This window comes from Pavona decussata, unplaced genomic scaffold, assembly GCF_977016875.1.
Source record: "Pavona decussata unplaced genomic scaffold, jaPavDecu1.1 SCAFFOLD_217, whole genome shotgun sequence".
In the NCBI taxonomy this organism is placed as follows: domain Eukaryota; kingdom Metazoa; phylum Cnidaria; class Anthozoa; order Scleractinia; family Agariciidae; genus Pavona; species Pavona decussata.
In genome coordinates, this window is record NW_028145622.1 from 335,001 (window position 1) to 361,913 (window position 26,913).

General features: G+C 38.6%; 3 protein-coding genes and 1 pseudogene across 3 annotated transcripts; 1 reads left to right on the forward strand and 3 right to left on the reverse strand.

Moving 5' to 3' along the window:
- Positions 1 to 1,504: 1,504 nt before the first annotated feature.
- LOC146459677 (uncharacterized) lies at positions 1,505 to 5,485 on the reverse strand. Its single transcript, XM_085089077.1, has 6 exons — positions 5,417 to 5,485; positions 3,919 to 4,025; positions 3,190 to 3,465; positions 2,296 to 2,478; positions 2,064 to 2,111; positions 1,505 to 1,661 (listed from the first exon to the last, which is right to left on the reverse strand). Exons 3-6 carry the CDS (start codon positions 3,412 to 3,414, stop codon positions 1,560 to 1,562), a joined length of 558 nt encoding a protein of 185 aa, XP_084945203.1. The 5' UTR covers positions 3,415 to 3,465; positions 3,919 to 4,025; positions 5,417 to 5,485; the 3' UTR covers positions 1,505 to 1,559.
- Positions 5,486 to 8,211: 2,726 nt separating this feature from the next.
- On the reverse strand, positions 8,212 to 12,262 carry LOC146459678 (DNA-directed RNA polymerase I subunit RPA12-like). The gene is made up of 4 exons (XM_085089196.1): positions 12,024 to 12,262; positions 10,723 to 10,820; positions 9,543 to 9,652; positions 8,212 to 8,981 (listed from the first exon to the last, which is right to left on the reverse strand). Exons 1-4 carry the CDS (start codon positions 12,190 to 12,192, stop codon positions 8,957 to 8,959), a joined length of 402 nt encoding a protein of 133 aa, XP_084945322.1. The 5' UTR covers positions 12,193 to 12,262; the 3' UTR covers positions 8,212 to 8,956.
- A 4,181-nt stretch (positions 12,263 to 16,443) lies between these two features.
- On the forward strand, positions 16,444 to 20,711 carry LOC146459679 (extracellular calcium-sensing receptor-like; annotated as a pseudogene).
- Positions 20,712 to 20,835: 124 nt separating this feature from the next.
- On the reverse strand, positions 20,836 to 26,593 carry LOC146459680 (cytochrome P450 3A2-like). The gene is made up of 5 exons (XM_085089074.1): positions 26,109 to 26,593; positions 24,916 to 25,121; positions 24,070 to 24,352; positions 22,159 to 22,450; positions 20,836 to 21,401 (listed from the first exon to the last, which is right to left on the reverse strand). Exons 1-5 carry the CDS (start codon positions 26,448 to 26,450, stop codon positions 21,016 to 21,018), a joined length of 1,509 nt encoding a protein of 502 aa, XP_084945200.1. The 5' UTR covers positions 26,451 to 26,593; the 3' UTR covers positions 20,836 to 21,015.
- Positions 26,594 to 26,913: the final 320 nt, after the last annotated feature.

A 26,913-nucleotide genomic window follows, 5' to 3' on the forward strand; every position in this document is an offset into this window, starting at 1 on the left:
AGACACGTGATTTTTTTTTTAATCGGCGCATCAAAATAATCTTATTAAATCTGTAGAGAACAGTTTGACAATCATTTTTATAGTACAAGAATGGTTATTTTTCGTTACATAATCGGGCAAAGATATAATTTCTTTTAGCTTTCAATGAAGTTTCCGTAGCCGTCTAAATTTCAATTACTATGTGTCATCTGCATTCACGAGTTGGCTCACAGGAGCCTTTGATTCTAACAAGCGAGAGCCCGCCTTTTCAGCCTATAAGAGAAATAAAATATAATAAGCAAATGAAAAACAAAAAAACCGGGAGTCGAGAAAAAAATGTTTCTTGGTCTCATGTCTCTACCTTCACATGTTGTTTACGTGGTTCAGTGAATCTCGCTTTCTTCACTTCCCTGGCCGGCTCCTCCACCTGTAGGTGAACACATTTTTGTCTTATTAGTGCTATCTGTTAATTTGATCTAGTGCATCTCTTGAACCAATACGGTTATCTTTGTGTCCGTACGTGTATTAATTGTTTCTACTCGAAGGAGAGTAATTTCACGTTAACCATTTGCTTGATTAATTTTGATACTTCCTTTGAGAATCTAAATGGAAATTTAGGGTTTGCCGTTGCCGTAAACGTGTTGCTATCGATAAAACGCTTTTTTAAACAAGAGAAATCTTTACCTAAGCAGAGAACGGTAACTTTTTAATAGTACTGTAAAGAAATCACAGTAACAATTACGTTTATCTTTGATATAAACAGTACATAAGCGTTTTGTTAAAGTTAGGAGTATGATTTGTTTCTGGTTGGGCGGGAGGGGGGGGGGGGGGGGGTCATCAAGAAAAAATAGTTACTGCTTGGGGGGGGGGCATGTGGAAAAAAATTGCATGCTAGGGGGGGGTCATACAGTTTCGTAGTGGCAATTAACCAAATCCCACCACCCCCCCCCCCCCCCCCCCCCATGCTCATAAAAAATGAACGATCCCTAATAGAGAAAGAAAAGTTTTTACTCAGACTATCAACTCCCAAGGTTGCCATAAGCATTGGTCCTTCTATTTGGGCTATTTTTTCTTTAAGCATGTCTATGTTCTACAATAGAAGAGCAGAAAACAACAGTTAATTGTGGACCGTGAAGTTTTCAGCCGCAGGGTAATTGTAAAGAAGTACACCCAATTTGACATGTTTACCTTTTCATAATATTTTCGTTGCTCTTCCTTTCTATCAACTATCCCCGATATTTCTTCTTCTAACTTTCGTTTATCCTGCAAGGCCTTGATCAAACATTAACAGCAATGACAGGTTAGCATACAATTGACCTCCTCGTCCTTATTACATTGCTTAGGAAATAAGTGACATCAGTTCCTCATTGGATGCTGATCCGATTGGCTTATGGAGGCTAAGGTTTAGTTCTTAAAAGACCTTGCTAGAAAACAAGCAGACTTAGTTTCTTAAGATATCCCATTAAGTACTGTAAATTTGGATTCGTCAGTTCCTTTGACGCACTATGATCCGTGTAATCTTGGATCAAAAATACGGACTCGGATTTTCCCAAAGAAAAGCACCCTTAGACGTCAAACAACTATACCTTTCTCATCCACTTCCATGAACTTAACTGCGCTGGTTCTTTTGTTTTCCTTATTTTTTCAATAACAAATGAATCTGCAGCATATATCTTTAGACCCTGTTGGAAAGGTTATTTGTTAGGACTCAAAAAATACACACCCAATTTGTTTCAAAGCTTACTTAATTTGTTTCAAAGCTTACTTAAGTGAATATTGACTATAATTTTAGCTGTCAAGTCCGCATGAAATCAGAATGTTGCTTTAAGAGCGCGCGCTGGATATTAGATGCTAGGTTGCCAACAAGCGCCATTGAAATAATTGTCGTATTAAAATCAATCCAGAAATATTGCTAGATCTTGCTGATTTCAAAGAACAACCAGAATGCAATTAAATGGGCGCTGCTTCTCATGCGTGGCAAAATGGTTCATTTATCATAGCTGCTTAGCCAATCAAATCCCTGGAATTGCATTATACAATGATCCAGTTTTTAATAGTTAGTAAATATGACTTTCAGTACATACCTTCTTCCTGCTAGACGTCTCCACTAGTTTCAAGCTTGCATTTATTATCTATTTGTTGAAATCAATCAACAATAAAATTTTATTTGTAATATCACCTTGGCATAGTAAATAACTATGATAATCGCAGCGAGTTTGGTGTGGTGGCTGATTTGACCACTGCAATCATTTTTGGAAACTATAGTTCTCATAACTTCTGCACTTACTTCGAACGGGAGGTAACTGAAAATCGTACCTTGTCGTTGGGCCAGCCTACTCCAATGAACTTTGACGAAAACGTCTTCATCACTTCCTGTTCCCTGCTGGACATTGTCGGCTGTAGCGTTTTTAAATCACCAAGCAAAATCTTTTGCCCACCCACTTCGCACACTACTTCCGAAAAGTCTGGGTGCCATTCTATATTCCAAAATGTTTCCACCTAGAGAATGCATAGTGCGCTGTTAAAGCATTGACTTCTACACAGGTTCTCTTGCTAGCATTCATTAAACCCATTAAACATTGCTGAACTTTCATCTACAAAAACAGGTACAATTCATAGAAAGCCATTTAATTCCTCACGCTTTCGTATAGTCGATCTGTTCATTATTTGTCCTACCGGGAAAGGTGTCCTGTTTAGCCATTATACCCCTTGACAGATATCAGCATCCAATTTCTCCTTGTAATAGCAATGCTTATTCAACTCCTGAGTTCATGAGAATTAAAAGTAATTTTCTTGATATTTTAATAACTTCTCCCCAGTACTTTTATCAAGAAAACTATGGGGACATCATAGGAGAATTTGCTCTTTGATATTAGGGTTAAAGGATTAAAGGATACGTCAAAGATGTCATGTTACTGAGGGTAAATGACCACTAAATGTATCTATTACTTTGTGAAGTTTTCTATTTTACTATCTGGGTTCCTTTAGATCGTCGGTTTTATTCAGAATTGAGCAACGAAATGAGCTGATAAGACACAACTGAGCCATATCACTTAAAATCTTGCATAGTAATACTTATCAACTTTAGAATAATGTAATAATAATAATAATAATAATAATAATAATAATAATAATAATAATAATAATAATAATAATAATAATAATAATTGTAGGAGCTAAGAGATCAAAGCAAAATTATTATTCTTTTACTTTTTCTCCCAAACGTATATTCTTCCAATATTCTGCATGCCTTTTCCTAACTTCTTTTTCTTGGGGAATCTCAAATCGACCAACCCCTTTCCAGTTTACAATTACATTCCGCGTAAATACAAGATGTTTTTCTACATTCTCTTCTTTCCTTTGCTTCAACTCATAAAAACCATCAGCCTGTCGCTCTAGAAATTGCAACAGCATTGTGGTTTTATCCTCTCTCATCAAGCGACCAAAATACTTCAGATCTCTTCCATAACTAACAGCGACCCACTCCTGAGAACATTGAAACCAACAAAGAAAGAAAAGAAAACTGCGGAAATGAATTGAGAGATCATAGCACGTTTTTATTGTTTTTAACTCAGTCTTGGGCTTCAACTAACAAATCATAACTGTTTAAGCGTGAGCAAATGTAACCTTGAGTATTTGTAATATCGCAGTAGGAGTATAGGATCGAAAACAACCGGAATTTTGTGTAAAGCAAGGCACTATATACCTTCCAAAACGATAAGATAATGTTAGCGCAGAACATTTACAGTTTCAAATAGTCGTGCTGTAACATTGTAAGTACTAAATATTTTCCGTTTCAGACGTTTTCTCGTTTTCCGCTTTCAACGAGCCCCCGTCCTGTTATTCCTCACTCTGCAACTGAACAAAATAGATGTTTTTGAACAGTTATTATACATATCTTTCTATTGTTTTTACGCACAGTACCTCTTAAATACTCACGTGTGGAATTGTCTAGGTTCAACCTTGAAAAGGATGAATTTTACATTCGATTCTGTCTCCATTTGCTCTGAAGGAAGCGCAGGCTGTGCTTCCAAGTTATCTTCGTCCTGCAATAGTTTAAAAAGAGCTGTTCGAAGTGTTCTTCTTCTATTTGTTCATATTTTTGCATGCATAACTGCTTAGCCTCGTAAATATATCTTATTGGGGGGTGGGGGGGGGGGGGGGCATTTAAAAGACGCTACACAACACTAACCATGCAGCTAGACTACAAATCGTCAGGTAGAGTTGGAAGTGAAAAGAACAACACATGCCGTGCGAGCACGCTTCTCCTCGCTGGAGTTGATTTTCCATTCCCTCTCGCTTGAACATGATTGAACTTGCTGAACAGTTCAGTTTTTATAGTCGAAGAAATTGGCGCCAAACGTTTTTTCATTATCTTGATATCCGTAATGTGCTTATTGGTGTGGAGTGATACGTACAACGATAGTTCCTTCCATTGGCTGATATGCGGGATATCCTGACCTTGAGATTTGTTTGGATGCGGGATAGTCCCGCACAAACAAGCACAATTAAAAGACTTGTTTTCTGATTGGATGAGAAGTGATATGTTCGGCAAAATAGGGCAGAGTTCTCAACTTCCAATTTTAAATGGAATTTTCCACTTTTAAAAGGAGAACTGTTATAACTATCACACAATGGTTTTGTGACTCTCAAATTACATGCACAACGTCATTATCGAGATCATATATTACACACAAGCTTTAATACATGTATGAAAACACTCCCAATGATAAGAAGAAATGAGAATGATGAATTAATCAGTAAATGACACAGGCAAACTCGGAAAAAAAATCCGAGTTCTCCTATCAGGAGTCCAACCTAAGACCTTCCGATTACTAGTTCGGATGCTCTACCACTGAGCTACAGGAGACTCGTGGGAGCTAAGGCCATTAAACTAGGTTCATGGGACAAACGTCCTGCATACTGCTAGGACTGGAATTTGACAATGTGTGGCGATGTGCAATGGAAATAATGTGATGGAATATGTTAAGCCCGCAAATATATGAGAATGATGTATTAATCAGTAAATTACACAGCTGGCATACTCGACAAAAAATCTGAGTGCTCCTATCTGAGTCAAACTAGTCGAACCTACAGTGTAAGTTGATTACTAGTTCCGATTACTACTTCGGATACTAGGGCCTTTCTTGCCTGTTTACGAGAGAAGTGACTGACCCGAGCATGATTTGGCTTATAGTTGTGTTGTACAAGTCTACTTTTATGAAATCATTTTAAAAAATGCTTACGTGCGACAAAAGTCAGTAAAAACGTCGGCCCTTTCTCGGTATATCAAAAACGTCTGTACGAGAATGAGTTAATGGCCAGGAAAAGACAGTGGAAATCAGACTGAAATTCTTCTTGGAATTTCATATGCACAGTTCAGATTAGTGTATTTAGGACCTATCTAGTAGTGTTAGTGAGAAACAGAACGAAATACCTGTTGATCGCTGCAGACAAGCACACAAATGCTCGAAAGAAACAAGCACAGTCTGGCCAAAATATAAACTTCACAACAGTCTAAGCAGCCGAGCTTCCGCGTGAAGGAATGGCCACAGAGCTTTGTGTAAAAATTATATCGGAATGGACTTAAAACTTTTGGAATGATTTCATATCTTCAGGAGCTAGCGTGCAAAGTGCTAATTTCAACGTCGATTTTGCAAAATTTTGAGAGAAAAAACACGTACGATAGGAGAAAAAAAAAAAACAAATAAATGTAAAAAAGCCAGTCAGGGAGGGGATGCGGAAGCTAAATTGGATTAGGCCTTATCACGGTTTTCGACGCCAATTCAACAAGTAGGCAAACACGTCTTGAAAGAACAGTGTTTGTATGGAAATCCGATGTCAAATAATTTTCATAAAGCATCGCTTCTGAAAAATTCATGAATTGGAAACTTTTGGTACTAGGGAAAGGATTTTAAGAATACAAATTGGAGGGATTTAGCTGTGCCAGAAAGCGTCCAGCCGTGTTTTAAACTTTCCATATATTCTCCTGTATTTTTTTCCTGCGAACTATTTTTAGTAAAAAGTTCACGGCTGGTTCGCTATACAGACAAATGTATGGAAATGTCAAAACGCAAATAGAAGCTATCTAGCACCAGTTACATTCCTCGGTTATTTTCTGTAAAATCCTTTGCACAGTGCCTTAAGTTTCCAATTCATGAATTTTTTAGAAGCGATGTTTTATGAAAATTATTTGACATCGGTTGACGTGTTTGCCAACTCGTCAAAAATGGCGTCGAAAACCGTGATAAGGCCTATTTCCAAAGAATCAGGGTGCTAGAAAAAATACCGTCAGTATTGGAAGGTTGGGGAGAGGCGGCATAGTTACTTTATGGAACGAAGTGGAGGTCCATGCTGGGGCTTAACTTATAATTATATTTTTAGCTTCTGAAATACAAGCAACTTGGAGTATTACCTACTTGGTAAAATCACACTCGAGCTTAAGTGTCCCACATGGCCGGAAAGTAACGTTAACCAAGTTTCTGCGGCATGAAGTAACATAGCCGACTACAGTCGAAGGAGTATTGCTATTTAACCGTGGATGTTGGTCCATTGCAGGGTTACCCCTAGCAGTATGCTGCTAGTACCCATTTATACACTTTGGATGAAGTTCGAAAGACAATGTTTAGCAAAGTTTCGTGTCTAAGAAAACAACACAGTAATGCAGAGACCAACCTCTCCTCAAACCACCAACCTTCAGGGATATTCTGACCGGTCGATTGAGCGTTATAAATTTGACGCACTGAGATGGCCCCGCCTGCCCACGTAAAATTCTCCGTCCAATGAAAAATGTAACAAAAGTTGTTTTTGCACTACTTAAGGGTTGAGTTTATTGAAGAATGAGTTGAGTTTATTATTATTTCCAACAAATATACAACGGCAATTTACACAACCTGCGTATAGCATTAGCTAATCTTGCGGTGTGCGACAAATGCATTCGATACCCGATAAATTCAATCCGACAGGCCTCGGTCGTTGGCGAGTTTACCCGTGATGGGTGTACATACTTACGAATATTATGTCATTGTTTCAATATATAGACATGGATTTATCATGTGAATGTCACAATCGGTTTAATTACAATTGCTCATTTAATACAGACCGACAACGTTTTCTCAAAACCGGCGCACGTACGAATTTTATTCCTGAAAGGGAAAACCGTGAGAGAAGGAAGTATCCTTCCACAGCGCATGATGTGGAATGGCGGGGGTTGCACAATGTTATTTTTAAAATGAATTGGGAAAGGTCAGTATCTTGAGTCTGCAAGTCTGCATGCCTGTAGGTCTGCAAGTCTGCATTTGTCGCACACCGCTAATCTTGGTGGGTATAAGTACATCGAGAAACATCAGTCATTCTTCCCAAATTGCCAAGCCAGCTGCCAAGCATTTTAATTTGTGGCAAATATTTTTTTTCTCCAGAAGATCTTTTAAAAACAGCTTAATGTCCGGCCATGTATGTTTCTCGATGCATTGGCGGAAGACTGTAACCTGCATCACACAACCTGTGTGAAATTTAGTCTAATGGTAGTCACAGGCATTCTAAAGGCCTAGCTTTTTGTAGTTTTGTATACGTTTTGCCTTTAGCACAAACGACCCCACAAGCTCTTTAGCTTTAATATTTATCCTTTTAAAATAAAGGTTATCTATCTATCTAAGGCAACGGACAAGCAAGCGGGGGGGGGGGGGGGGGGGGGATAACAACAACAAATAGGAAAGGATCTCAAGGTTTAATGCAAATTTCAAAGAGATTTTCAATTAACTATTCTATAACAATTTCATCCTCGGAGACCCAGGGGCAGTTAGTCGGGTAGCAGGGATTTTCGTGGGCGAAAGTTTACTGTAAGAACGGTTCGAGTTCTTACAGAAAACTTTCGCCAACGAAAATCCCTGCTACCCACCTAACTGCCCCTGGGTCTCCGAGGATCTAACAATTTCAAATTGATGCTAGTATCTACCCGTACACGTATAAAGCTTTCATGTTGTGTAATTGGATTGATCTGAGGTTACAAATGAATCTACATCATTTTGTTTTGTTTGTGTTTCAATTCGATTGTTGTTTTTTTTTGCTGCCATTTTTATTGAATTGGAGTCAGGGACTAGTGATCAAGAGAAAAAGTTTCATTTTCATGTACCATAATTATCAGATACATGCCAGCTATGCTGAACTGGAATTTCTTTATACGTAATGTATATAAATATAAATAAATAAATAAATAAATAAATAAATGTATAACTCAGGTGGGGGGGCGGGGACATTAAAAACACCTTGAAAAGAGAAGTGTTGTCATAAAATGCCAAAAAGGGATTGAAAATTCACCACTTACTATAAAATTAATTTACTGTACAACTGACATGCAATGTATACTGCAGTCATGTAACTTGCATGTATATAACATTATTTTAATTTTAAATGGCAGTGAGTCACCTACTGTATTTTTAGTGTCACTTGGAATAGCCAAAATATGTACAAATTATTATTTTTTTTTTCGATTGGAATATTGAATTAATGGTTCAGTTTTGTTAACAATAACCCCACAAGCGCACAGAAACGAGTATTAATTATCTTTGGCTGTGGATGGCTAGGATGGAAATGGATGCAACTTGAAAAATTTAGCTAGTAATTGATTTTTTTCAAGTTCTTTATGGGTATTTTTATAGAAATTGTTTAAAATTGATTATACTTTGTTTTTTCCGTGAAGATATCACTTAACATTTTCCTCTGATTGCTCTAAGAGCAATTTCATGTTAGAGAAAAGGTTCTTTGTCAAATATTTCAATGATTTGACCAAAATCTGTAGTAAAGTGTATGTTACAGTGTACTTATACTTCTTTAACAACTACTGAAATTGTTACTAAGGTAGGTCAAAGTGGCCTCATTAGATTTGTTTTCAAGAACACTTTAAGCTCCAAGGTAGGACCCTCCTCATTAAATAAAAATTATTTATACAACAATAAATTTTGCTACATGGGTATCGCCCCTATGAGTACTCTGTTTCTTGAAACCTACAAGAAAAAGAAAAGAAATTTCAGTTGACAATGGTAAAGTACAAGACAGTGTACATGTATGAAACAAAGTACAAGCTATGTTAGTGTGCAGTACATGTACACATGCACAAGTTGCACAACAGAGTAGGTTTAATTTATATAGCAAAACAGCACACAGTATTTTACTTGCACATGTCTTAAATATACAATTTGGTGCATTTCTTTGTCATTCTCTAGCTGCTTGATAATCTGCATGTCTATACAATTAATTAGGTGAAATGACCAAATTCAATTTTTTCAAGGAGAAAGGACTGTAAATGTACAAATTAGTGAATTTCCCCTTCTCTCTCTGAACTTGAATGTCTGATCCCTATGGATTTAACTCCTGGTCCACATCAGACAAACTGAATGAGTTGGAATGATAGCAAAACAGTTTATATTTTAAGACTAGTGAAGTTTTCCTTGGCATAATGGTCTTATGGTTAGGTAAAGCGACTCCCTAAAGTGCAACTTTTACATTAATTTTGCAATTGCATTCCAGGTACATGTAGCAGAAGCAAGATATGAAGTGGCACTTACTTGCACTGTGGACAGCCATAAAACACTGTTTGTCCTTCATCAGCTGATCTGGTTTGTCTTGTGGTGTATGTCATGCCCTCATGGCCGCAGTTGGGACATTTTCTGTCAACCTGCAGTCACACAAACAAATGCAAAAGAAAGGTGAAAAAAGTTAAAAGGACATTGCATTCAACATGCTGCAAGTGTTAAGGTCAAGAAATATGCAATTCAAGCCTCTGACAGGTGAATAACTCAGAACTCTTAACCTTAAATCGATCCACACATTGGTCAGGTGTTAATTTTTAGCCACTAAACTACAGGAAGACTTGCGACACCTACATAAATGTAAGAACATGTACATGTAGGTCATTTCATATTTAAATTAACATAGTTTATTGAAGGACTGGTTTATATGAATCAATGCCATGAAAACAATGGTGCTTCAATTTATGTTGGAAGGGCTGCGACCATGCACAATCCTTTGTTTTAACGTTCACTCTACAGTTGAATGCCTTAACAGGAACGTTTCTGATCTATTGGTCAGTTGCTTCACCACATTTCAAAATCTATTGTGGTCTGTGCACTGTCAAGGCCAAACCTTCTAACAAACACATACAACAAAGAAGTTTGTCAGGCTTCATAACCATTGCCTTTTATTAACTATAGTTGCACAAATAGAAAAATGTTGTTCTGAGCTTGATTATTCCAGTGAGATAATCAATGATATTCATGATGCTACATTAGGATGCGTTCAATTGACCCTATACCGGTAATATAGGAATACATACAATGATGACCAGAAATCCCTCACAAGAAGTCTTGGGATTTACTGACTGAAGTACAAAATGGCTCTTATATATTATCATGAATCAACAAAAGCTTGCAGAAATGTCTTCCCAAAGTCACTTATTTAAAAAGAGAAATCTAACAGCTAGTCCGCTTATTCTTATTCTGGGATACCGTCAACCGAACCCAACCTTAGACAGCAAATTATGTACTACATTTTTTATTTATTTTATTTATTTTATTAGCTTCACATTTACAACATTTACAACATACTGAAATTTAATTAGGCAGGGTATCCACAGCAAGAAATGTACAATTTAATAAAAAAAAATAGTCATATTTTAGCACTTACAGTAACTACTGTACATGTACATTGATCAAATGATGGAACGGAAAAAATATTATTTTTGTTTACCATTGGTCCTATTGACTCCTCAACTGCTTTTGCTTGGGTCGTCTTTTCCTTTGGAACATTGAAAACCTTCCTTGAGTGAATTTCAATCCCTTCAAAGTCTGCAAAAAGAAGCAATAATTATTATCCTACATAAGGTAAAGTAGTTTGTGCTTACAGGGAACTACTGTAGAAAAAAAAGTGGAAACCATAGTTTCAGGAACACCTCTATTAAGGAGACAAACTTTTGTTCCGGAAAAAAAAATCAATATAATCTTTGTAACGGTATCTATCTATCTGTGACCACTATTAAAGGGACATCTCTTTTCAGGGAACACCTGCATTAAGGAAAGATATCTCTTTGTCCCAAGGGTGTCCCTTCAATGAAGGTTCCACTGTATGCATAAGCTAATTGTTCAGTCCTGTATCAATTTGTAGACCTTCAACCTCAACTCAGTCCACTGAGAACCCTTAAAAATTATCAATCAATCAATCAATCAATCAATCAATCAATCAATCAACTTTGTTTAACGAGAGTGACACTTAACAGTGTGTTATGACTGACAAACCTATGACCCTCAGATTCCAGATAAACTGGAATTTGGAAATGATATGGTTTTTGAGGAAAGGGGTAAACCGGAGAACACGGACGAAAACCAACAACAAACTCAACCTATACCTGCCAACTTTTTCTGACATATAGGCGTTAGATTTTTATCCTGGGAGTGCTGGGATTTTTGAAGACGACACGATTATTTCCGAAGATTCCCGAAGAATTCCGAAGTCTTCCGAATACGTCCGAAGTCTTCCGAGGACGTCCGAAGTCTCAGGACGCGTATAGACGCGAGCTCGCTCCCAGTGCTTTTCACCTTCAAAAATCAGAGATCGCGAGGAAGGTATTGTCATTTATTTCGTTTGCACTTGGTTTTTGTTCTAACATGGGTCTGAGTTAACATATTTTTGGAAATTGTGTCAAGCAAGACGGCAACAACTCACATTTTTCAATCAGGCTTGAGAAATTGGCCCGCAAGCGTGAGCCGGCGTGAGATCGAAGTTCTCAACCCACAGGCGTGAGACTCACGCCTAAGGTGTGAGAGTTGGCAGGTATATCAACCCCTTATGACACCCAGTCCGGGAATCGAACCCGAGCCACTCTTGTGAGAAGGGAATATTCTGCGGAAATTTTGTTCGGTGTAGCTTAAGCTTGAATAAAAGGTTACTACGGGAGATCCAATGTATATTAAGCTTTAGGTTCGTCAGCCGGGGCGCTGAGCTGAGGATAGCTAGCTAACGGTTTTAAAAGCAGAAACTCGATGAAACCTTACCAGAGGTATCCTTCTGAAAATTACAAAGGCTGCAAGACACGACGTCCTCTAAACCAGGAAGAGGAAGGATAGATCCGCAGCTGGGGCAGAAATCAGGATCACACTCGAATGCTTCAATTTTAGCCGCCATATTGGATTGTGGGGAGAACCGCTGGATCAGTTCGTCCATACGGCGGCTCAAAAGAAGCACGACATAGTTACCAGACTCTCGCGACTTTGGCACGCGCCAAGTGGTTTTCGCTGTAAGCTGCTGTATAAGCATTGGTAAGTAATTTATAGCAAGCTTTCAAACATGTTTAACAGATTTGATTGTGAACCTTAAGTCTTTAAACCCTACATCATTTACCCTGGGTACCAGAGGCTATTTTTTTAGTTTGAAGGAGGGAAATTACGCCGCGAATCGAAAAAAATACCCTCTGGGACCCAGGGTATACATCATTGGGATTCCCCATTTACAATTCCAAAATACTAGTATTGTTAACACAATTTAATTACAAGTCTATCAGGCGTGAATGAGGCATAAAAGAAACATTTCCGTTCAAAGCCGGCGATGATCTTACCAACTGAGCTACAATCAGTATTTGCACGGATGCGTTCAGGTGATTTTTACATCTGAAGAGTGTGATTGAACGTCAACATGACTAAAGGTGAGTATAAATCTAACCGATGAAGCTACTGACAGCGTTTTTCGGTTTATTTTTCAAAAACAACAACAACGAAAAAAACACAAAAAACAAACAAACCAAAAAAAAAGAGAGAGAATTCGCATCCTATCCGTTCAATTGGGTGCACTGTGAGAATGCACTTAACTGCCTAGGCTCAAGTGAGTGGGGGGAGGGGGGAGGCGAATATATAACTTAAAGGTGCTGCTACACAGGCAATTTTTCTTGCAACTTGTCTCGCAATTTTGTTGCGACACAAGTTGCACAGATCGTTGCCTTGTGTAACATGCCCTGAAACTGAACATGTCTGGCAATTTTTTTTGTTGCCGCAATCGTTGCGAGAAGTGGAAATCGGTTCTACTTCGTGCAAAGGTGACTGCAACAAAAACGTTGCGAGGCATGTTCACTTAAGGTGTCAAACTAGGCAACGATTCGTGCAACTTGTGTCGCAACGGCGCAACGAAATTGCGAGACAAGTTGCAGAAAAATTGCCTTGTGTATGGAGTACGTTTAGGAAGTTTTCTTTCCCCAGTCCCGTCCCCACGATGATGCACCACCATACAAACGGGGACTTTAACGCCCCCTACTGTTCAGTTTGAATACTTTCTTTTAGGTCAGGTGCTTGCACCACGGCGAGTTAAACCAACTTAAAAACAAAGTGCTTCGGAAACAACTGCCATACCATACTGTTTCAACAAAACACTTCACCACTTGCAATTTGCCGCAACCTTGAACGGCTACATAAAAAGTAATAAAACTAGAACAAGCGTAAAGCTCAAGTTCTCCCACATAACTGAATATTATTCCGGGCTACAAACTGACCGAGCGTTGTTATTCTCAGAGTATCTGGCAACTAAGAAGATCTGATCAACTATCTTCGTTCGGATTGCAAATTTACCTTTTCCCGGCTTCACTGAGTTATTGTATGTACCTTGGTAATTGAATGTACTTTCCCGTTCAGAGACGAAACAACACGAAGACGAACTTATTATTACCTTTTCAATTTTAATCGTGCAAACAGATGTAGCATTGTACCTTCATAAATGTCATATCATCATTCAAAGTGTCATACGGTGGCAGTTTTTTCAGCTTAGCAGTCATCATATTTATATTATTTTATGACCTTGTAAACGAAATCAGTGAAACTAAGTTTGTGATGATTCACATGAAAAGCAAACAAATTGAAACAGCCTGCTTTGCGGTTTTCATTGATTTTTGATCACCTTGTCCGGCAGAAGACTTTGATTTTTGACCAATGGTATAAAATTATTAATAAAGGAACTGTCACTGATCAGTTATTTTGTTTGTTTATCTACAGTTTAATTGGCGAAAGTGACAACTACAAATATTCTCGTCAGTTACTTTACATCAGTCCTTCGCGGACAAAGTAAATTTTCTGTGTAATTAAATCAGTAATACTCCACAGTAAATGAAGTATATTCCGGCCTGCAAGGTTGTGAGGAGAAACCTGGCCTTTTAACGGTTAGAACTGTAAAAACATTTGATATCGGCTGAAAAAATTTCAAAGATAAAACGCGCCAGTCCTTTTAAAGAAGGAAACCGGCTGCGAACGCCAAAGGGAAAAAAAAAGAAACAGAGCGGTAAGTAACAATAAACAGAAGTAAATGATATAGCCTAAGAACTTTCAGCCAGCCTGGCAGCGCTTTCTTCATTTCATTTGAACTTTATTCTTTTCTTTTACTTCTTTTCATTTTTTTTTTATACTAGTGCAAGATGTATTCCTTAATCTCAAAGTTTATTTTTTACTATTATGCGAATTTAAATTTCAATCATAATGCTTTAAAATTGCTTCTCTGCTAAGCAATATTTCTGAAATGTAGAGGAAATAATCCTCTTGTTAAAATAATCATATGTATTGGTGTCTTTAATTAATGCCTCTTTGGTACGTATATATACTGTCATGTCACTGTGAATTTTATTGAGACAGTAAATTGCAAAAGGTTTCTCTACCAAAGTACAATTTCAGTGTAGTTTCGGCTCAGTCGTTACTATTGTAAGAAGACGTGTGCAATTACACCGGCTGCACGCAAGTAACTATCACACTGGAAAATGAGACGCCCGCTTTGCACTTCTGAGTTTAGTACTTTGCGTGAAAATATCGGAAGGTGCAAAATTTTTTTTTCCACAGAAGCAATTGTTTCAGAAACATAGAGGAAATAATCCTGTTGTTAAAAGCATGCAGTGATATTGGTGTCGTTGACTAAAACCGCGTTGGTACTGTTCATATATAGTCGTAAATTGTTACAAAAAGTCTCAGGCCCCTTCATTACTATTGTAATGAGATGTGTGTGTAAAATTATTACAGCAGTTTAATGTAAAAAAGTACAGTACTCTGCTGGAAAAGAAATACGTTTTCGCAGTCGAAACCAAGTCTCAAAATTTCTGAAGATGCAGAATTTAAAATGCCCAAAGCGTAGTAAGGAGTACTTACAGCTACAATGAACTGAAACAAACTGAAACAATTAATATTGAATAAGAAGAGCACAGAGATAGGAAATGTTGATAAGAAAATATGAGTTCACAGATTAAACTACCAAAAATTGTGATCTAACCTCAGGTTGAAGCTTGAAGCTCTTTAAACTGAAGAGGCTTTCATTTTTACATTCGCCCCAACAGAATACGAACTAAGTCTTTTTAAGCTGTTTTCAGTTGAGAAGTTTGACATTTATTCGAGCAATCATCCAACAGTTCCAAACGCGTATAGTTCCGGAAGGAAAAATTGATCGACATCAACCAAACAAAAGGTTTTTTTCTTCGTTTCTTTTAGAAAAGTTTCAAGTTACTTAAGGGTTTCTAAACGATAAAAAAAAGAATGATAACCCTGAGAAATACCGATTAAATGAGATAGTTCACGTTTCCTTAATATTTGATGCGTCGGTAGAGGTAGAAAAAGTGATTTTCCTATAGCTATTTCATGTACCTTAATTAATACTATTTAAGTAAACATTTACAAGGTGTTTCTTCAAATCTCTTATGGTCAAATTTCCCTTATGAAATATGCCTTGAAATAAAGGAAGGCAGCTGTCACTATTGGCACATATTTGACCGATTCTATTCGTAGCGTTTTGATATATACAGTGATGGCGTTACGAAGTGTGATGTAATAGTGAGTTAAACCCTGGTGTCACTCTAGATGCTCTGATGTCAGTAGGTCGCTACTTCTGTCACGCCAAATGTAATTCAAGCTCCAGAAAAGCTTGCAAGAAATGCAGTAAATCAACCAAATAGAGCGGTTTTCATCTGAGTATCATAAAACTAAACCTAAAGAAATCACAGCGGAAGTAAATGACAGAATGAACCAATCAGAACTCGGCGCAAACTGTCAAGTAACCCGCGGGGCTAAGCGCGGGAAAACGTCGCGTGCGAGCAAATTAAGGCACGATTGGGTTTGTTTTTTGTTTCTCAGTCAGTTATTGAGAAAGTTGCGAGAGTTTTGCTAACCGATCAAAGTGACGCTTGAAACCCAAGAAAACGCGAATTACTTTTGACACTCAGTTGAAAGCCGCTTTTATCCGGCATGAATGTGGATTGCAGGGTTCTTCTTTGAAACTTGCAATGGATTCAACTTCGACCCAACTACTTAGGGTCAAGCAACCTGGTAACTATGGACAATGCAACAGTTGTTTTATTTATTATTATTATTATTATTATTATTATTATTATTATTATTATTATTATTATTATTATTATTATTATTATTATTATTATTATTATTATTGCCAAATATAAGCCTTTGATCCCATTTTAAGGATGCCCGAAAGGGCGCCCCGTATTTTAGGCAGTGTTGGTGCACCTTTAAACTTATTAAAGCTAAAAATGAAAACAGAATGTCTTAAAAGATTCTAGCCGCGTTTCACCTAGTATATAACAATGAGATCACAGAGCCTTTGAACTGAAGACTTGACGTTATTGTGGAGCTAGTATTGTTCTTTATAGTAATGCTTTGTCTTTTTGTCAATAAAGCCGCTCAATCATCTTGGGTACAAGTACATTTAGCATATAAACCCCTTTCTTCAGGCGGCTTGTATATCGGAGCATAATGCCAGAGGCTGAAAGAATGTCCGAAAATTAGCAGTTGGCCGGGAAGCAAGGGTTCGAGGGCAAATGTGAAATTCTTTGGGAAATCTTTAAGCCGAGAGCAGTATCATCATGATACCAGCAAGTCGGAAAGAGGTTTATATTTTTCATAATCATCAGATTAATTTCTGAATCGCGCGCGCTTCACTGTGGAAAAGACAAAACAGCCAGTGATCACCACGGTGTGATTGCAGCCAAAGAAATCCAAGATAACTAGTCTACTAATTATAAACTGTGATTGGATTACAACAACTAAGACCTAAAACTGCGATGATCTGTATGTTTTTCTCGTCGAAAAAACCGGGCGACTGTCATCAAATCGGCGGACTGTTATCGTCTGATTTTGTACCACGTGATGTGCTTTATCCAATGAGAACGCGCAGAAATTATAATTAATCGGTAAATTATAAATAAACAATAACCGCCATTTGGCGCGAAAATATGCTCAGATATTTGTCCGCAGACATTGTCTGTTCCGAGAAGCGAACAGTTTTCCGAGAGCGAAGCTCGAGGAAAACTGTGAGCTTCGAGGAGCAGATAATGTCCAAGGACAAATATCTGAGCATATTTTTAAAGCCAAATGGAGGCTATGGTGGTTATTATCCTTCAAATATTTTTCGCAACATGTAGCAACGAGCTTGAGTATTTGAACATTTCGTTTAAGAACAGTTTACCGTCAAAAACGTTTAGAGCGTATGTTGTTTTCTGATACTGCTTTATCGACTAGCAGGTTTATCTCTCCTTCTGTCACAAAAGCAAACCGTTCCCCCATCTTGACATTAATTTTGATTGTAAACAAGACGCGCCTTGAAGTTTTTGAAATTGGGGAATATCACTTGGGGAATATCATCAGATATTCCCCAGTTTTAGCTGGGGTATATTCGGTCACGTGAGGCGTTTAGACCAATCGCGCACAAGCGAAAATATTTGATGGATTATAACTTCTGATATTGCTGTTTTCTATCCATATTTGTAGGTGGGAACAAAATGCGTGCAATGGCGACTGCGTTTCTGGTCTTTACTGCTTATTTGATGGCGATCGCCTTTAGTGCTACTGAGAAGACTGACCGATCCTGTCAGCCTGGCGACATTACCATAGGAGGACTGTTTCTTTTGCATTATAGCACCGAAAATGGTAACTGTGGCGAGTTTTTCCCTATAGGTCTTGGTCACGTAGCCGTGGATAAAATCAACAAAAGTCCCAAACTGCTACCAAACCTTACTCTGGGATATGACATCCGCGATTACTGTGAAAGCACTGCAAAAGCAATGAAGCACACCTACGATTTCGTACGAAGAAACGACTTTGCTTTCAACTCAAACAAAGAAAATTGCACGCGTGTCAATAAATCGAATGTAACGCCAATCGAACGCACACCGATTGCGGTAGTGATTGGTCCAACAGACTCAGGAAGTGCGGTGGTTGCAGGAAGTTTATTAGAAGTGGCAGGGATTCCAGTCATCAGCCACTCAGCTACCAGCAACGTAACGAGTTAAGTTCGCCCCAATACCGTCATTTTTTCCGCACTGCACCTCCAGATGACCAGCAGGCAAGTGCAATGGCCGACATTATACAGCATTTTAACTGGAGCTTCGTGGCTGTGGTAGCGATGGATGATTCCTATGGTAGAAATGGACTAGGGTAGTTGGAAAAAGAGGCTGAGAAAAGGAAAACCTTTTGCATTGCTTTTGCCGAATATATTCCACGATAAGAGTATAGTGGAAAACTAACAAGGGCTGTGAGTAAAATTAAAAGCTACCCATACATTCGAGTGGTTTTGCTGTGGCTTTTCGGCAGTTAAGGACGACGTTTTCTAAAGGAAGCAGTTAAGCAGAAGCTGGAGGACCGTACATGGATCCTGAGTGATGCTTTGGCAACCGAAGACGATGTCTTCGCTGGACTGAAAGACACGGAACAAACAATTTTTCATGGCTCACTTGGTGTCCAGCCTCGGCACTTGGAAATTCCGAATTTTGAGACATTCGTAACTCAGGAAATAGGGTATAGAGTTCCCTGGTGGGAAGAGTTTTTAAAGAGTCAAGATAATCTGAATTGTTCTTCAACCGGGCGAAAGAATCTGACTGGTTGCCAGAAATTGTTACCTAGTACCATTTTCGATACCTATCTCCCATACGTAGTGGATGCCGTCTTTGCAGTTGCCCATGCTCTGCAACAGATGGAAATTTGTTCCACATCCAAAGGCACAACTCCTGGCAAGGGAGACAAATGCTATGACAGTAGTCATTCGCCACTAGATCTACAGGAAGTCGAAAGGTACCTTCGAAAGGTTTACTTTCAAGGACTGACCGGAAGATTTAGTTTTGCTAGTTCTGGAGATCCTGTATGGTCTTCTTATGACATAGTCCACTTTCAGCGTAGCAATGCGTTATCAGATCAACGCCATCCAGTTAAGGTTGTTATTGGCTCATGGGTAAAAGGTAGAAGGCCACAGCTCCGGTTGAATGATACAAATATCGCATGGAATACGTCGCAAAATCAAGCAGTTATCCCCAAATCATTCTGTCAACGTGACTGCCCTCTAGGAACGTTTCGGTCTAGAACAACTGCTTGCTGTTGGGAGTGCATCAGATGCCCGGCTGGAACTTCAAGCATATTGGTTAATAGTGTTAACCGTACGGAATGTCCTCGTGGACAAATGCCTAACGAAGGAAGATGGAAATGCTTGGATCTGCCTGAAGTTGAGTCGAAGTGGTCAAGTATCACATCCGTTCTTATTATTCTGTTTGCCTCTGTTGGTTTTTCATTGGTCTCCATTTGTGGTGCCATTTTATACAAGTATCGAAATACACCTTTGGTGAAGGCTGCGAATCGCGAACTGAGTTTTATCCTTTTGACAACAATTTCGCTGTCTTTTTTTGTGCCTGTTCTAACTCTCGCCAAACCAACAAACTTGGCCTGCAGTTTGGGAGTTTGTTGGCGTTCTACAGTACTGGCAACGTTCATTTCCATCTTGATACTTAAAACCATGAAAATACTCAGTGCACTCCAAATAAAAGTGATCGCAGAAAGATTTAAGAAATTCATTTTAGCAGCTAAAAGGCAGTCATTTCTTGTCATGGCCCTTATCTCTGTACATGTTTTTCTTCTCTTGCTCTGGATCACTTTGGACCCACCACACCAAGAACGAACAATACAACCAATAGAAGGCAAAATTTTATTATCGCGTGCTCTATACCACTCTTCAGTTGGACGAGCACTTCAGATTACCATCACTGTTTACATCTCGTTTCTGGCAGTCATTTGCACTTTCTACGCCTTCAAAGCAAGATTACTTCCAGAAAACTTCAATGAAGCTCGATATATTGTATTTTCTATGTATATTTTGCTGCTTTCTTGTGTGGCATATTATCCACTTGATATTGGATTGACGGGTACCTATGCAACAAACTTAAAATGTGTCGGGACCCTTTTGAGCTCTTATGCATTGTTAGCTTGCATGTTTGGACCAAAGATTTATATCATTCTACGTCAACCCGAAAAAAATACACACGAGGCCGTGAGTTCGCAGGTTTCCGAATACTCTTTTAGGAGCAACTATAAAGGAAAAATAAATGTTGCACCGATAAACTCCGACACGAACATTAGACAAGGGTATTTTCATCAGGAATTTGCCTCAGTAAGAGGTGTAGCGAACTAAAGGGTCTGCGACAGTGCACGTTATTCTCAATCAGCAAGACTACGTTTTATTTAATTCACCCAGAATATTATAACTATGCAGTTAATCATAATCAAGAAGTTGCCTCAGAGAATAAAAACAAAAAGGAAAAGAAAAACGCCTCCTTTGTTTGCAGTCCATGTACATCCTTTATACATCCTTTATCCAGATTGTGGATACTATTTTTATTTTTATTTATTTATTTATTTATTTTTTTGTTCTTGTTGGTGTTGTTGTTTTGTTTGTTTTTAGTTTTTAATGAACCATGCTTCCCTTCTGGAAACGCTGCATTTGCTCAACCTGAAAAATAACTCAAAGTCCCATTTGGTCTTAACTGTTTTATTTTTCATTTGACACTTAGATAGAGTATTTTAGTTACTTCTTGGTTACATTGCAACAAATAAGTCTATTTGAATACAAACTACTGTAGGTGAGGTTAGTTCTTAAAAGGCCTAAGTAAGTGAGCATCTCAGTGTTAAGACAATTGATGTTTCCGCGCCAACAACCTTTTGACAAGCATACATTTTGGAAAAACATAGAGGCGGCTAACGGTGATTAACAACGTGATTTCAGTCTAAGATTAATCTCTCCATCAATAACAAGGGTGATATTGATTTTCACGCGAGGAGGGATCACCGTGTCTGGCGCCACTTCAAGCTTGTACTTCTTTAAAATCCTCGCCAACACGAGCTTCAGCTCCATGTTGGCGAATCGCATACCAATGCAGTTTCGAGGACCGTTTCCGAAAGGAAGATACGAGTAAGGGTCTCGAGACCCTTTCACTTCGGGAGAAAATCTCTCTGGATCATATTTTTCTGGACTGGGCCAAATAGTTGGATCTCGGTGAATGCTGTAAATAGGAATGATGAATTGCCCTTCTTTTGGGATAGTTAACTCCTTTACTTTGCATTCCCTCGTACACTCACGTGACAGAAAAGGGACTAGAAGGGAGAGAGAGCCATCAGTTAGTCCTAAGTCGTCTTCAGTAATATGGGGTGGGGAAGCCGGTGAACGTGGAGGTTGTCAATGTTAAACAATACGCATGTGTTCTAATTAGCCCGCTTAATGTTTCATCATTTGCATAGCGCTTAAATGGCAGCGCAGTGAAGGTATATTTTGACGGCCTGATCGGATGCTGTCACTGTCACGGTTACCGTAACCGTCACGTGAGTGCCTCTTTCATTGTTAGTGTTCAGAGGTCTTTGTCATTTTGGCAAATCATTACGTCACTTCACCAGTTTCAACTTTACGAGAATCATATTTTGATGAACAACTGTAAGTATTGGGCGAACACTATTATTACTTCATTCCTGTTCCAGGTTCCTTTTTAAAAACGTATGCCAAAGTTTTTCCGGCTAATACAAAGAGGGTAAGTATAAGAAAACGGTTCACTAGGAGATTTTTGCCCACAGCTGATACTCCATGGTTCACTCTGGGATCAATGAAGTAAAACTGAAATTCAAATCCTAGCAGTAGCAGGATGTTTGTCCCATGAGCCTAGTTTAATGGCATGAGTCTCCTGCAGCTCAGTGATAGAGCATCCGAACTAGTGATCGGAGGGTCTTAGCTTCGACCCCTGATAGGAGCACTTGGATTTCCTTTTTCCGAGTATGCCTTTGTCACCTTGAATAATACATCATTCTCTTAAAACTGAAATGTTTGGTGAGTTGCAAACCGTGCAGTAAATTTTTTTCTTACCTGTTGGGTGCAGTCGAAGCGTCTCAGCTATCACCATATCAAGGTAAGGCAGTTCACGGACTGTCTCGTATGAAGGCATCTGCTGGATATCAGTCCACACACTGTCGATTTCCTGCGCAAGTTTTTCCTGTACTTCCGGATTCGTGGCCAAATAGAAACAAGTCAAACTGAGAGTCACGCTTGTTGTATCGGAACCCGCAAGAAAAAAGCCTATGGCTTGGGCAGCAACTTCATCGTCGCTGAGTCTTTTACCGCCCGGTGCGTTGGCCTTCAGCATCAGCTCCAGTAAATTCTAAAGCAAAACGAAAAAAGTTGCTAATGAGTTTTTAACGTGTTCGCGTGCGGCGTGCGACAAATGCAGACTGCAGACTTGCAGGCTTGCCGACCTGCAGACTTGCAGACTTGCAGACTTGCAGACTCAGTGATACTGGCCTTTCCAAATTAATTTTAAAAATAATATTGTGTAACCTCCGGCATTCCGCATCATGCGCTGTCCGCTTAGTACGCTTTCAAGGACAGAGGACAACCGTGAAGACTTGCGCGACCTGCATACTTCCGGATTTTCGCGACTTTAGAATTTAACGAGGATTATGTGCTAGTGTTGTTGGTTCCATGGAGTATTGCTAATTCACTAGCTCGCGGCATTTAGTACGATCGAGGTGATATAATCCCTTGTAGAGGCATTTGTTGTTTACAAAATTTTAAGAGCTAAAATCTCGCACACGGTTTTAAATTCAAACTAACTTTGGCATGGCGACCACCAGAGCAGCACGTCTACATATTTTTTTGCTATTCTAACTTTGAACTCGGATATCTCGATAACCAATCAAAATATCGAAAAAGCCTTATTAATGTCTTTTGAATAACGCTGTGCAGCTACATGTAATTCGTTCTTGCCAGGCGTTCGATACCCGATAAACTCAATCCAACAGGCCTCGTTCGTCGGAGCGTTTACCTGATCCTGATATTTTAGAATGTAAAATAATCACTAAAATTGTATTTTTTCCAAAACTTAGCCCTTTCTATGCTGTTTGCTATATAGTTTGAATACGTTTTCTCAAAACTGGCGCACGTGCGAATTTAATTCCTGAACGACAACCGTGAAAGTAGCCTAGTATCAAAGCGTACCAAGCGGACAGCGCATGATATGGAATGGCGGAGGTTACACAATACTATTTTTAAAATGAATTGGGAAAGGCCAGTATGTTGAGTCTGCAAGTCTGCAAGTCTGCAGGTCTGCAGGTCTGCAAGTCTGCAAGTCTGCATTTGTTGACACCGGTTCGCGTGCCAGGTCCAGAATGATGAAAAAAGAGTTGCCGATAATTCAAACTCTCATATTCATCAGGTCTGAAATGTCATGTGCAATTGGCGACACTAGCCCTTGGAAAACTTAAACCACATATAGAATTCCCACAATTAAATCGCACAAAATCGCCACAATCGAAAAGACTGTAAAGCACAGGTACGGTTATGACATAAAAACTTTCATTTGGATGCTATCAGTTTTAAGTTTTTCTTAAAATGGTTCTTAAAACACATGTAAAGAAGAGAAAACAGCCTTCTCAACTGTGTTGCTTAATAGTAATAGTAACAACAATAATTATTTAAACCAGGGGACTCTCTCACCGAAGTGATTTTCAGAAAGGTCCTGGAATCAAAAAGCTGATAGATGATTAAAAAAAAAAGAGAATTAAAACAAGAAAACAACGAGAGAAAAAAAAGCTACAAGTAACAGTAAAAAAATTTATGAAATTGATTTTAAAATTTGCATTTAAAAATCAGAATGCTTACATTTCTACTGCCTAAATATAAATTGTTTTAGTCATTTATAGCTTTTTTTCTTTCAGGCTTGCACTTTTGCATCAAAGTCAGATTTTAAAAATTAGTTATAAAAACAAGAGGTATGTATACCTTCTCCGTGAGTTCCTCTTGCTCCTTTGTCGCATTTATCACTTGGTTTGCAACGTTCAGAATGCCTTGAAAGTTTTGAAACAACCATGGAGACAGAAACGTCAGTATTTGTTTGCTGTAAGGAAGAAGCAGCCCCAAACCAATCACCGCCAGAGATAACGGCCTAAACCGAAGAGCATCACGCACCTGAGTCATAACAGGATCATCAGGATTTGTTTGGCATTCTGACTGGATGCCAAAAGCAGTCGACAAGATGATGTCAAAGGTCAGTGACTGGATATTTCTGAGTGAAAATCAATAGGCATTAAAATGTTAGCGTGTTGTTCATCTATATCTCTTCGTCCACCCCCTCCCCCACAAAGCAAGTTAGTATTTTTCCAAAAAGGACACACACTAACTTACTCACTCACTCACTCACTCACTCTCTGACACTCAATCAATCAATCAATCAATCAATCAATCAATCAATCAATCAATCAATCCATCCATCCATCCATCCATCCATCCATCAATCAATCAATCAATCAATCAATCAATCCATCACCCACTCACTCACTCAATCAATCCATCCATCCATCCATCCATCCATCCATCCATCCATCCATCCATCCATCCATCCATCCATCCATCCATCCATCCATCCATCCATCAATCAATCAATCAATGTAGTGACCAACTAATTTAGAATCATTTTAAAGCCGTTGCTTCTACCAGCAGGGAATGAAAGGCAAGTTAAAGTGCAATGGCTTTTCTCAAAGGCTTAAGCTAGGCTACATAACATTATTTATTGAAATAATATAGAAGAATCATTCAGTAAACAAATGCACAATGAAAGCATCAAATTACTTATGAATATCACAGCTTTCTTCCCGATCCACCACATTTTCCAGCTTCTTCATGAAAGTGTCGCAAGCCTTGTTCATTAACGGAACCATCCTCTTCATCTTCAAAGAACTGAAGGAAGGAGAAAGCACAGTTCGGATTCGTCGCCATTTGTCTCCCCTAACGACACTAACTAAGCTGTCCAGGGGTGCAGGAAAGTCAAACAGAGTCTAACAAGAGGAAAAGACTGTTATTGAAAGGTCATAGGAAAAGTACAAATCAAGTAATTAATTTAATTTTGTGGCTGTTATAACGACTGTCATTAACAACTAGACAGTCTATATTAATAGCAGCTCTGACCAAATACAATGTACTAATTAGTGACTCCACATTTCACTAAATCTTGAACACAAAGAGCAAAGAAATCCGAGATCTGAACTCAGGATATTTTGGAAAAAGTTACGGAATTTACTTTAAAAGCTGTGTTATAGCTAGCCTCCAGTGTCTAATTTGGACAAATTTTGTCGAGTCATTGAGGCAATCTTTCTAGCTTTTAAAATACTGAAGTTCATAATTACGGGATCCTTGTATGACAGATCAATACCAAACGGTACTGGCATCCATTATAATTTGGATAAATATAAAGGTAGGTAGATGGACCAAGAGACAATTACAATGTTATTTGTTCTTTAAATTCACAAGCATTTTTTCAAAGTCTGACTTCCTTAAATGTTCCAAATAAAGCTTGATGTAGGATGCATTTTGAGAAATTTTGAAAATATAAATATTTGCAGATTGTAATATTCTGAGATTCCAGAATTCCAAGGTTCCAAATTTTCTGTGTCACTAATTATAGACAATGCCACTTCGACAGATTCAAGGTGGCATTTGTCACGGAAACTGATAAATAGAAAGATATCTGGCTTGCCAAAATTTTCCAAATAAACCTTGAGGTAGAACACATTTCAAGAACTTTATAAAAATTTTGAGGAGATATAAACAAAAATTGTAGATTGTAATATTCCGTGATTCCAGAATTCCAAGGTTCCAAATTTTCTGTGTCAATAATCATATGCAATCTTATGCCACTTGGACCGATCCAAAGTGACGTTTGTTTCGGAGGTTAATAGAAAGATATCCGTTTTCTTTTAGTTGTACTGTATTACTACATCATCAGTATAGCTAAATTAAAATATATATATCTATATATATCTTACCACTCTGTCACAAAAACAATCGAAGTCTTTCACCAGGATTTGTTTGATCATCTCTGGCTCAGACACAAGAAATGTCACATTGTTGCTGCTCATCACAAATAGCTTCCCATACTTCTTGTAGTAACAATCAAATGTTTCATGGAATTGTCCTCGATCCCTTATGCTATCTGGCAAACGATTTATGAAAGGCCAAGGTTTAGGGCCCGGTAGATGACTGTAGGGTTTGAGTTGGCGTGAATGCTTTGTTCCAAAGTGGAATAACACAATCGCAAAAATCGAAGCAATGGAAAATCTAAACCAGTGCTCGTTGAAGGTGTCGATCAATTCCGTTGTAAAATTCATTGCTTTCTCTTTGAAGGCCGCTCGATAAACTGGCTCGCTGTTAAAGTTCGCTGTCACTATCGAAGACCTAATCAAAGTGATGACATCGCTTTGTCAACAGTGATGCAACTCGGTATATTTAGTCATACTTATTGACCTTGATGTGTCACGCGATTTGCACGGGATTGAATCGTTTGTGTGGCTGGTGGCTGGCAGGTGCAAGAGATCACCCCAGGCTCCCCCCAGTTCGCCGTACTCGCGGGAAACAAACTACAGCTGAACTGAAACTAGCGCGCCTGTTGTCATACACGCATATCAATACATTTATCCCATGCCATAGAGAATACAGCCGATCAGAAAGCTAGAAACCCGTTACATATTCTGCGGTATGCAACGGGTAGTATTCCACGAAAAAAAATCCCGGCTTTCCTCGCGGCCTACAAAGGATCGATTGAAGTGCCTGCGACAGGTAAAAATTTTCATT